Source organism: Calidris pugnax, unplaced genomic scaffold (genome assembly GCF_001431845.1).
Source record: "Calidris pugnax isolate Ruff unplaced genomic scaffold, ASM143184v1 scaffold89, whole genome shotgun sequence".
Classification (NCBI taxonomy): domain Eukaryota; kingdom Metazoa; phylum Chordata; class Aves; order Charadriiformes; family Scolopacidae; genus Calidris; species Calidris pugnax.
In genome coordinates this window covers 7,743,701-7,756,230 of record NW_015090865.1, presented here as the reverse complement: position 1 = coordinate 7,756,230, position 12,530 = coordinate 7,743,701, and the positions used below count along the sequence as shown (strand labels likewise).

At 39.8% G+C, this 12,530-nt stretch overlaps 1 protein-coding gene across 2 annotated transcripts in view; it reads right to left on the bottom strand.

Moving 5' to 3' along the window:
• The window catches only part of INPP5A (inositol polyphosphate-5-phosphatase A), a 136,030-nt gene that overhangs the window by 22,152 nt on the left and 101,348 nt on the right, over positions 1–12,530 (bottom strand). For both annotated transcript variants that reach the window (XM_014945316.1, XM_014945315.1), the window contains exons 9-10: positions 7,647–7,742; positions 7,238–7,312 (exon numbers count right to left, since the gene is read on the bottom strand). In XM_014945316.1, the coding sequence (XP_014800802.1) occupies positions 7,238–7,312; positions 7,647–7,742 (171 nt within the window). The remainder of the gene's footprint in view (positions 1–7,237; positions 7,313–7,646; positions 7,743–12,530) is intronic.

Genomic DNA, 12,530 nt, shown 5'->3' with positions numbered 1-12,530 from the left:
GACAATAGCAGTAAAGGATATTCCCCATTTAATTTGAGTGGAATTAAAAGCATTTAGGGCTGTTGCCTGTACCAGCTGCATGCCCATCACCTCCTGAGGGAATTAGCAAAAGTGTTGTTTTTCCAGGCAACTGTGTTGTCTGTAAAAGCTGCTGAAGAGTATTTTGGTTTTCCTCCTCTTTTCCTGCCTGCACCAGGAGGTACCAGTGCATTTACCCCCACAGCTCCTGGGGCCGCTCGTTGTTCAGCAGTGCACGCTTTGGCCAAAGAAAACTAAGAATTTATCTTGTTATTATGGAGCTTGACAGTAATCAAATGATTAGAACAGAGTTTAGCCAGCTGCAGAAATCAAGGTAATTTTGCTAGTTCTGGTTTAAAGCAAGGAGGCACTCTCGAAAGGCCAGTGTCCATCGGTACGCTGCAACGGGCCACCTTGGCTAAAATCACACCCGTCTGAACCCTCAGAACAGGGCGACTTAATTCAGTCATCGGAGTAGAACAACGGCAATTACTCATCAAGACCTACAGACCAAAGTCAGAGCGTTGGTAGATCAGAAGGTGATATTAGCAGCATTTATCAAATCCATCTGCAGGGCCCACCAGAGAATTCACAGCTGTGAAAGGGAAATGAAGTTTCAGACCAAAAAGAGAAGATGAGCATACAGAAATGACCTTAGAGAATTAAAATATGTGGACACTGGTCACTTCAACCTCCTCTGCCAGTCTTGTGTAGCACACAATTTTTTTTTCAAGAGATTTTGGAAAGACAGTAATTTTATCCAGCTTTCCAGTCAAAGGAAAATATTTAGAAACTGATTCGGCAGCCTACCAACTTCAGGTAATGGCCTATGGAAATGCTGATCCCTCCCACTTATCCATGAAAATGTCATACACAACTCTGCTCTGGCCTAATTTTAAAGCTACTGTTTTCTCTAGCTAAGACTTTGTCAAATGATCCATTACTATATAATTTGAATCTTAATTTTTTTTTTCTCCCATAAAATCCTTCTTGAAAATCATGTTCCAGAGAGAAAAGCCAAAATTATTGAATATAAAGGTACCACTTGCACTGCTTTTGTATATTATTATATTTCTGCATATGTTTGAGAATTTGTCTATACATCCTGAATGGCTGTGTTGTCAAATCATATATCCACATCTATGTAGGAATTTATGACACAAAGGAAAAATGCACCAAATAGACTTCTCCTAGCAGTAGAAGAGTTAGGCACAGGCATGTATTGCCTGTCAGCACTGAGGGCTCCCTGTGCCACTACTAATTCAAAAAGTCTTTAATTTCGGTGGAAGCTCCTCCAGGAAAACACTGTTTAGTTCTTGTTTTGACAATATACCTCTCTTTCTCAGGAGATATTCCAATGGCTTAAAGGACACACATTTTCTAATAAATATGCCAACTTTTTCAGAAAACTGCTCTGGAAAATGCATCTAAAAATAGTATTTCTGTTATGGAAATATTTAGATTGTTTAAACTTACACTTTCCCTTGATGTCTATTGATCACTATAGTAATTACTGGAGACTACTATTGGCTCTGTCTCATTAGAGCCGCCTTTTCTGTCCCCTTGCCTGATTTCTCATCCTCCTCGCCCCCAGCCCAGTCTGTGCTGCAGGGCAGGGGTGAAGGTGGCTCAGCCACACGGTGTCAGCACCCAGGACCACAAGGTCCTTTCCCAGTGGGGAGGTGATGGTGACATCAGAGGCAGTGAAGCAGCACCCCACTCCCATCTCCAGCGGTACTTTTGGTAGGAAAGTGGCCTTAAGTATTACATTTCACGTTAAACTTGTTGGTCTATATGCACGTGCACATCTACGTGTATGCAGCCATCCACCTGTGAGGTTATGAGGGGTACCTGGAGAGTGCAGAAGGATGGGACTGCTGCAGAGCCTCAGTGAAAAACAGTTAAGCACCTTTTGATCTTTATCTGGATTGCTGTAGACTTCAGGCAAGATTTGGCCGCCCAGGTAGGGTGCTTCTGTACATGCACAAGTATGAACTGCAAGGGATGATGGTGAGATCCATCAACTCTTGAGGACTGGAATACAGGTGCAAATGTGTCTCTGGACATCCTCCTGCATGTCACAAAGGTTAGAAGGGGTGCCCTGGGCCAAAGCACATCAGCAGATCCCACTGACAGCAGGCTGGATTACAGAGCACAAACACAGACGTTGGACCTCCTCTTTAGACTGCACTTAAACAAGGACCAAAGGCTAAGAAAACAAATACAGCACAGTACCTCTGAATTGGCCTTAGGACTTACAATAGCTGTGTAGAACAGGACAGGGGGACAAAAGGTCATGAAATAATATTTGTAACTTTGTGATAGGGGTAAACTCCACACTTTTATTTGGAATATAAAGCTGGCATTAAATAGCTAACCCAGCACATCTTGATTGACTTGTACTTGCAATCTGGCTTTAAATTGATGTTTGCTAGTGAGAACAATTTAGGTAATATTTCCTGTCTCTGTCATTACTCATTTTGAAGTTTATCCAATGACATATCAACTAACCACTAACTTAAGCAAATGGAATTCCAAGCATGGGAATACTGTTTTTGAGGAAAGGAATAGAGCAGGAAGCCATTTTCCAACTAGCACTTTATGAAACTCAGGCATCTCGGATGCCCACCTTAAATAAAAGAGGCGGTTTCAGGATGCATAAGGTTTCCTTATGACCAGTCCTAGGTAACAATGGTCCTGAGCAATCAATTTCCTTCCTCTATCCTAATTTGCCCTTATACATCATATTCAAGATTTTATCTGGACAGGGGCTGGTTGGCTCAGTGGATAAACCTCTGCCTTTTCACCTCTGGGATCATGGTTCAAGTCAAACCCTGATGAAATGCACTTGATCGTCCTAATCTAGTTCTTAGTGGACAGTATTCCCATTATCTCTAAAAGGGTCAGAGCCAAGGCCATTGGGAAGAGTGCATTGTGCTATATCTTGTCTGTTGATTAATACATTTTCAGTGATGCCAGATCTTTAACCTCCATGAGCACATATCTTCGCACAAAAAGCTTAATAAAGGTCCCTCACGGACTAAACCTTTCTTCTCAATTTGCATGTCATTTCAAGATTTCCTGGGAATATTAAAAAACCCATAAACAAATTACTCATCATTTAAAAGTATGTTTGCCTGAACTGTTTGTAATAACATCTCTAAGTTAATTAGCATGGTAACAAATCACTTTAAATCATTACTTGGCATAGGGAGAACAAGACCTTTATAACTCAGTCCATTTTTACAGCCCATTATAATTTTCTTCTCATACTCTATCAGTTGAAGCTGAACAGACACACAGAATAAAGGGAATCTACCCTCGAAGGCTCACTTTACTGTTCAAAGCCTAAAATTGAGTAAGAATGTGATCTCCGTAGAGGTTTACTGTTGGTTCTCCGCAAGCATCCTTGAAGGACGACTGATAGTTACGTCAAGCTCTTTGTTTATTTTTTGCCATTATAAAAACAATTAAAGAAGTGAAACCACTTCAATTTCATGAATATCTAGGCTGGAGATCATTGGGCTTTTCTGCGTAAGTCTCTCCGATCTGTTTTGGAATTAATGCTGGTAACATCATTACAGATCAACAGACAGAAGAGAGTCTGATTTTAGCAGAAGTAACATTAGGTTCAACTCTTAATTAATTCACTGGTTACTCCTCTTACACAGCTGTGGTTAAAATCTTAAGGACAGTACATTACCTTTTATCTGGATTGATTCTTTAGCATAGTTCATATGAAAGACAGGAATGTACACACCATTCCTCATTTCCGACTGTGGTTAAAGATTATGAAATGATTCCTAATGATTAAATCATTCTGCTGTAGTCATTAAGAGTTTTTACATTGTTACCATATATTTATTTAACTGACTACTGAAGAAACAGCATTTATCTTGTGGTTCTTTTGTACAAATCAATACCATGATTATAATTTTTTAAGTAAATAATTATACCTGGCTTGCGTTTCTTTTGATTGTTAATAAAACAGGGAACTACCAAACAAAAGATGTTTTGAAAAAAACATCCCACTTACAGCTTTATCTATCATAAATGATTTAGGAATTAGGAAAAAAAAAAAAGGTAAAAGTGTACATTTATTCAAGAACTTTCTGCACACTGCTACTGAAAAGCACTGGCATGCTAATTTTTATCACTTGAGAGCTGGCAAGTCCCAAGCCAGGACCAAGTTTTGTGTGAGCAGCGAGAGGCTGGGGGGGTGGCACTGCAGACCCCGAGCCCTCCCCTGCGTGGGGGGACTCCTCCTCGAAGCTGGACACGGCAGCTCTGCTGGAGCTGCACCCTGCTCCCTCCGACCTGCTGTAACTTTGATGAACACTCCAGAACATAGGAATTAAATATTAACAGAGCTTTGCACTATTGCTACAGCTATTTTCAAATTGGTTTTCTCTTTTCTCTGTCACTACACAGCTGGATAAATCTGAGTGTTCCTTTCTGAAATAAAATGGTACAGGATGGTCGTAACACTTCGAGGTAATAAATACAGGTAATTGCTGAGCTAACTTTGGAATAAACTACAGATAAGTCTGGATAAGCTACAGATTAGTTTGGAAAAATTAGACCTGACAGATTACCGTATGCATTTCAAACTGAATTTCTGTTGAACAAGTAATTTGTATCTATATCAGATTTTTCATTAAAAATACTCATTTTTATAAACATATCTTAAGATTCTTTTTGTTGATTACAATGTAAAAAAGAAGGAATAACTGTGTACGGACAATGATAAAGTAGCCTGTTGATAATAAATATTTGTCAGGTCTTGTCACATCCGTACACATTCCAATGTTACTGAAGAGACACCACACTGATAAAAAAAATACTCTCAGAAAAATCAATGGATTTTGAGCTAAAGCAGTTGCTAAACACACAGAAAACATCTTTATCCAACAGCCATAGAGCTGTGAAAATTCCCAAGCCTTGCATTGGTACAGCTAAGGAAAATTTAATCTTCCCAAATACTCATCAGGGCACTCCATCCTGCAGACCTGACAGCCCCACTTATAATTAATTATACAATTTCGATGGGAATATCGACTAAACAAAGCTATAAATCATAGAAAAAGTCAATAGGCATGGACACATTCAATCATGTCCCGACCAATGATTACTACTCTTAAAATACAATAATTATTTTCAGGAGCCAGCTTGAATTAAATTTCTGTCAGGCTGGTACAAGACCGGCGGTTGATGAAGGATGCGATGGATTTTTTGGGTTGAATTCGGCACAGAGACATTTATCCTTTTAGATAGGTAGTTTGTTTTTAGTGATCATGGTGCTGCGTGTTTAACTAGACCATGAAGATTAGATTATCTCCAATGGCTCATTATATCGTTTATCTTTTCCTTCCATGTTTGATCTGGAAGATTTCCCGCTTCTTGATGCATGAATGAAATAACTGAGGATTTTGAAATGGAATGTGCTTAAGTGGGATTCTGCCTATGCCTTCACACACCACCTCTGTGTATGTAAAGGCACCCAGCAGTCATTCGAAATACCACTAGGATGTGGTAAATGGCAGCAACAAGAAAAGCTTCAGAAATGTACTGGGAAAAATAAAAACATTTGAGTTGCTTTTAAAAAACTAAAAAAATTGTAATAATAATGCAGATAGAGGAAAGTCTGGGACAGGAATGGGATTAGTACAGAAACAGAAAATGGGATTAGTGTTATTACTTTGAATTAAATGTTTCCAAAACTGAAAAATATCAGTGAAAGAAATATTATGTATTGCCCAAGCATGTATTGACCTTGTAAATTTTATAAATAACCAACCTCCAAGGCAACTTATCTCACAGTAACTGTTTTTAAAATATGTTACCTAGACAGGTATTTCTTGTGGTGAGCGTACACACATGAGAGATGTGCTGGGAGAAGGGACAGGAGTCCCAATGAACAGGATGTACGTCAGCAGATGCTGAAAGGAGAAACAGATCTTCACTTTCCTTGTGAGTCTGACTCATCAAACTCTTCTGACCTCAAGACATGAGTGAGATCTCAAGAGTCTCACGTGGATTTAACCTCCAAGGTGTAAGTCAACTTAAAAACGGAGAGGGTAAATAAAAGGGCTCCAGCTTCTCAAAAAAGCCGAGACACAGAAGATGAACTCCTTGTCTTCTTTTATTTTGGGTATGAGGAAGGAAGGTAAAATTATATCAGTCTGAGGAAAGGACTGAAGAAAGAAGGGAACCCTGGCTAGCTTGTCACCTGCGCCTCGACACACAGTTTCCACAGAACACACCGAGTTTTCTGAAGGTTTTCTTTGTCTAGTGTAGCCTGCCCTGTTTATACAGCTGAGAACATTCACCCCAGGGATGCTGCTTGTTTACACACACATGGACAGACCAAGGCCTGACATGAGCGAGCAGAGCTCTTGCCATGTTGGTGAAGTTGGGCCCATTTCCACAGGCAGAGGTCTGGCCAGTGACATCCAGAATACTACCACACGCAATACGCACATTCCTGACCTTTATCTCTGCGTAGCTGGTTTTCTTTTTATGCTTAATGTTTTTCCTTTAGATAGGTAACTCCTAGGAACCTTAGATGAAAGTGAGAAAGCTGCAAGGAGCGATATAGAGATTTTCCAAAATGAAGGGGCTATATTTTGAAATAAAATCACCTTAAAGAAGATACAGCGCCATTCTCCACAGAAAAATTGCAGTCCTCATTACAAATCAGAACTGTCTGCTTTCTCCTCGTAGGAAGCCCCATATGATTGCCCAAACAGTGCCAGTCAGCTGCAGGGTTTGAGCTCTCTGTTCTATTTGCTCATCCATCCCTGTTATTCTTTGTACACTCAGAAGACCCAGATATTTTCAGAGAAGCTTTGCATTAAAGGCTTTTCTTAAGTTACTATGGTGCACAATGAAGAACTGGTAAAAAAACCAGAATCCTTGAAGAAATGCAGACCAGAGGAAAGAGAAGAAAAGTGAATTACCCCATATATTTAATTTACAGTTTTTTCTATGAAAAAGAAGGTAAATAGGTACCAAATTTAAGAAGAATAGGTACCAAATTTAAGAATACATACACAAAATAGCTGGCTAAGTGAGGAGGAAATTTGGAGCAGTTATTGTGTTAGATGAATTATCTCTTCTCATTTTTAGACAGGAGGATTGATAAGGATAAAGTGCTGGTAGAGAAACGATTTGTGAGTTTCCAACTTATTCCTTTCAAAGTGTTTAGCAGTGAACTTACCGCAGTGCCATTGTTATCTCTAAATACATCTTGATTAAAATAGTCAAAGAGCTTCTTTTCTAATTGTAGCATAACCTAGGAAAAATAGAGGAGAAAAGTCAGAAAAGCTCTTGGACTCATCTACCTGATACCCAGCTGTTGGAAGTGACCCTTTTAGAGACACACAGCCCCTTAAAAATACAGGATGTTTCTACATGTCCAAAGCTCCTTGTCAGCTTGCCCGTTTGGCTGACTGGCAATCACTTAAAGAGATCCAATTAAGTGAGCATTAGGTGTGACAATCCATATCCCTCCCCTCCCTTTAAATTATCAGTTTGAAACAACTATATTCATGCTTTGTAGAAAAGAAAGTGAACATTCAACAACGTTTCTATTTACACAGGGGTACAGAGGGCATTAAGTTGTTTACCTTCCGATCATTATCAGATTCACGAAATATTAGCTTGACTACTTCATTTGTGTCAGCTGCCCGGATAGTCTGCATTGTAGCCTTCGCACATAGTGTCTAATAAAGAAACACAAAGGGAGAAAGGGAAACCAGTTTATACAAAACATAAGGCCACATTTCATTGAACTTTATCAATCTAAGCATCTTCAATGTTCACCTGAAAATATAATTTGCTGTAGGTCAAAATACAAAACATTGCAAATTTAAGTTACTTCCACTCGTGATGAATTTAAAACAATAAACTGAATTACCATTTGGGGAGAAACAGGCAATATTAAGAACATATCATTCAGATAAGCCAAATATTCATTTATCTTACTACCACGCACCCAGGTTCTTTCACAGGTCTGACACCGAATCACACATTCCTTGTAAACATCCTCAAAAGCCACTTCCTACAGCTAATGGCACCACAGCCCTACTGGTTTCTGTACCGCAGTCCCAAAAGCTGATAACTGCATTGGCATTGCAGTTCGGATGGTTAACTCTCGTTTGCAAAAACATCTCCCTTGTAAATTAATGTTCCAAGTATAATTTAAAAGTCTGAGCGACCCTTATACAATCTGACAAGAAGTTCCACAGTTTACTCTGGATAGTGAACTCCCTGTGCACCATCCTTTGCAATAAGAGACAACTTCACATCTCTAGGTATTTTGAGGACTGAGTGTCTAAAACATATTATAAACCAATGCTTTATCAGGCACAGAGGTATGATTTTTTGAGGAAGTGCCCAGCCATTCGCCTGGCTGGGGCCACTTTCAGTGACAACTTAAGCAGACCTAGAGAATAACACAGAAAGGGTTGTTGAAAGGGCTTGCTCTGTTGCAATGAACAGGTGAAAATCTGGAACTTTTAGCAATGCAGTCTGGCACATACTTAACTGAAAAGTACACTTTAGATTCACTGAAGCAGTAATTTTAGTGTAGCTTTAAGCATGTTACGTGCTCTGAAATGCAGAAATAGGGTACGTACTAACTGTGGGGTAGGCAGCCTTCACAAAGTGCTCCCTAGTTCTCCAGCCTGGGCAAAGCTATGGGGTGGTGCGTGAGGCTGCCCCAGCCTGTCTGCCTGGGCTGATGGAAACCACACTGCCAAGGGCAGAGAAGGGAACTGAGAAAACCTTGGCGTTCCCCGAAGGCGGAGAGAAAACAGCCACGATGCGCAGCCACACCTGGGACATGCCAGCATCCTTCTCCACGGCCGAGCAGGGGCTGACAGAACCTGTGCACAGCCCTGGGAAAGGACACCAGCAAAGACCATCCTTCTGAGCAAAAGCTTATTTTGCTAGAGGTTCTTAGCAAAAGTGTGCTAAAGAAAACTCGCTCAAGAAGAGGCAAAGAGGTGACTTCCCTGCTCTGCCTGTTCCGTTCCTTCTCATAATGGCCAGACAACAAATTTTCTTTCGTTTTGCATAATACTCACATAGAAGATAAATAGGTTCTGTGGTAACAGGGTAATAGAATTCCATATCCTACTAGATGCTTCTTTCTCCCACAAATATAAATACTTATATTGGGATCCATTATTAGAAGTGCAGTATCTATCAGACACAATGTCATGGAACTACAGCTTACTTCTCAGTTTCCTGTTCTGAATTTCTTCTGAAGGAGATGCCAAACACGTATTTAAACAAAAATCCATCTGCTTCCAAACATCTTAGATTTCAGCTGGGTTTACCAGTGCTAGAATGGAAACAATCTGTCAACAGGCTTTTTGCCCTCATTTGATAAAAGACATTTAAAGATGATCCTTGATAAATGCCCCTATGTCTTGCCATAGTACAAACAAAAAGCAACAACCTAAGCAACTTCATTTTTAAAGGACAACTTGAGTGGGATTCAGTAAAAATAAAATACAAGTCTGATTTTTTTCTTCAAGTCTGTGAACTGAACAGATGCCGATTCCTCATCTTACTGAAGAAATGACACCCCTTATTGACAAATTTTTCTTGAGTGTCTCCTCCCGCCCAAAAAAGCAGTGCCTTGTCTATAGACCACAAACATTTAACTCTGTGTTTTATCCCAAAAATCGTAGCACACTCATGGCACCAATGCGCCCTTAGGTGTCCATGAAATGCCAGTTTTCACTGGAGGACAGAGTGCTGGTCGCCGGACACAGACATGGGCTGCCCTTTGAGAACTTCATCTCTTCTGCAGAATTTTAAGATAGTTTTTTGAAAGACTTGCGAGAAGAGAGGGGAGATGCCACAGCAGCCAGTTAAACTGCCTCCAGCTGGGAGGGAGGAGGAGAGGCACCAGAGCAACAGGGACACTGCGTTTTTGGTACCACTTATTTTAAGGGCAGACCTACTGGGGTACCTTGGACCTGCTGTGTACTGCAGGATCCCCGTGGCCCCTTCGGACACGGAACTGCCGTTTCACCATCTGTATCTGTGGTGGACCCAGTGGGGTAACCCACCAGCGAGCCGTTCCCTCCGATACCAGCCATTGAAATTCAGAGCACAGATCAGCTAATCGGGTCAAGCCCCAAAAAATAGCGCTTTGGGCTCATGTGTCACAAATCAGTCTGGTCGCCTTTAAACAGCGCACCAGATTAGAACAAGCACCCGAACAAACCAAAGCGGAAAACCGGCAGCTCTCTAAAGCTGGTTTCTAAAGCCCTAACAAATCGCTCCATCTTTCACTCATTTAAACTTTCCAAATGAGGGTCAATACGGTCCCGAGCATCCAAATGCTAATGCGCTTAAGTGCGCTTAAGCAGCTTTCCAGAGTGAATGGGCCAAAGAAGGGCTCGAAAAGACAAGGCAGAGTTACTGTCACTGTCAAAAAGTCATTGTAGCCACCCCCAGAGTGGTTGCAATTCAAGAAATTCATGATTTCTGTCTCTTAAAGGCATCTGCTTGAGAACATTTTTTTTTTCCTGAGCTGCTTTATCTCACAACTTCAGGCCTGCTCTAAAAGAAAAAACCCTGCGATCGACTCTTGAGAACCAATATAGAGAAAGGACCCACATACCTTATTGCTTTCAAATTTCACATGCACAAAAAGTTACCTTATTCACAGACAAAAAGTGATTGGGCAAAGGTTCATTTCTTATACAAGCTGGAGCACTCCTTTTTTCCTCCTCCTTTCAATTTCTACAAAGTCGTAGTCACCCAAGCAGAAAACTTTCGGGAACATGTGCCTTTTTAGACAAGTCTACTTATGAAGGGATTTTTTGTTGCTGGTAAAGAAAATAAAAATGCTATGAAAACACACTGTTTCTTTTTGGGTATTCCCTCAAAGGTACGTTTTTACAAAGTCAGAAAAGAGGAAACCAGGGATCAAAACTCTACCCAAGTTATCTTTCTAAAAAAATCCTTTTTTCTTTGGAAACAAAATTTGGTTAAAAAGTTTGCAGGAGAGCTGTATTCAGAGCTGGGAAAGAATTCGGTATTCAGCCTTCGCTTAGCAAATGCAGACATGTCTTACTCCTGTTTTCACATATGTTGTCTGCACAGGTAGATGCTTCACTGTATTTTTTAAATAACCCTTTGCGATAATTTATGTATATTGAATTGTAAAACGTAGCAATAACTTCTCTGATGATTGCCTTGGAACATAATTTAAAAGTGTACTATTATGCAAAGCTAGAAGTGAAAGTTTTTTATATTGACAGGAGAGGAATCTGCAATTTCTTCTAAACTCTGCAACCCTCAGAAACTGAAAGCCTTTTGATTTACAGTATAAATGCAACCTTCAAAATACATCTGCTCCCATATACAACACACTGAAATGCTTTAGGCTGTATCTCTGCATACTTACAGTAAAAAGGGACAGACATTAAAACAATTGTGTTATAACATACACACACAATATTCTACAATATATAATTGCTTTCTACATTGCTTTTACATGGGAACACTGAGCAGCTGTGAGCTGTACTGCTGCCTCCTGCCAGCGCTGCTCTGTTGAAAACTGCAGCTGATTTTTCATTGATTTTGCACTCCTGCTTTCTGAACATCCTTTAGACTCCTGAGCCCACCTCTTGATGTGTGAGCTGAGTTATTGCATGCTTGTAATCACTTCAACACATTTTTTTTGAAAAAAGGTGTTATCCAAGCACATACAGGCTCAAACTTTCCTATTGCCTCTGTCTAGTGATTCTAAAGATGTGTATTATTTTTCCCAATAATTGGAATACTCTTCTTAGGACTTATTATTACTTTGAATTCTTCTAACAACAATAAGAACAAAGTAGAATATATTCATTGCTCCTTTACAATTGAAAAAGCTCAGCAGTAGTTGCAATTGCAATTTCCAATAAGCCACATGGATTAAAACAGAAGTGTTTGTTGCTAAAAGTGCCAGGAGAGAATTGAAGAATGCTAACGTGAGCCAGTTGTAATAAGGTCTTGAGCACACAAGCAACCAAATCAATTAAATTTAAGATATTTCATTTTATCCCAGCTACATACTCTGTGGATTCTGGCAGGACAGAAAAGACAGAGGTACATCTATCATCTAATTACGACAGTGAAATTCTTATTCTGAAATGCTGCTCAAAACCCCAAATCAATCTGACGCATTAAATTAGGATAATCAAATGCTTTTTTATTATTATCTGGATGCAAATTGTATTTGAAACAATCAGTGAGGTAAAAGATTTGCTACTTTGGGAATAACAGGAATATCTGTCTTGTTTGGGCTCCTCCTTACCTCTGAGGGGTTGATGTGATTTCCTGGGTATTGGGAATATACTGACAGTAAATTCACCAAATCATGTGATATAAGAGAAATAAAATTTGCAAGTGAGAAAAACAAAGTTAAATATAACTTTCTGAGTCAATGAAACATGTGCATTTAGCTACAGGGTAACATCGTCTTTTTTAAACTCTGTCTGCCA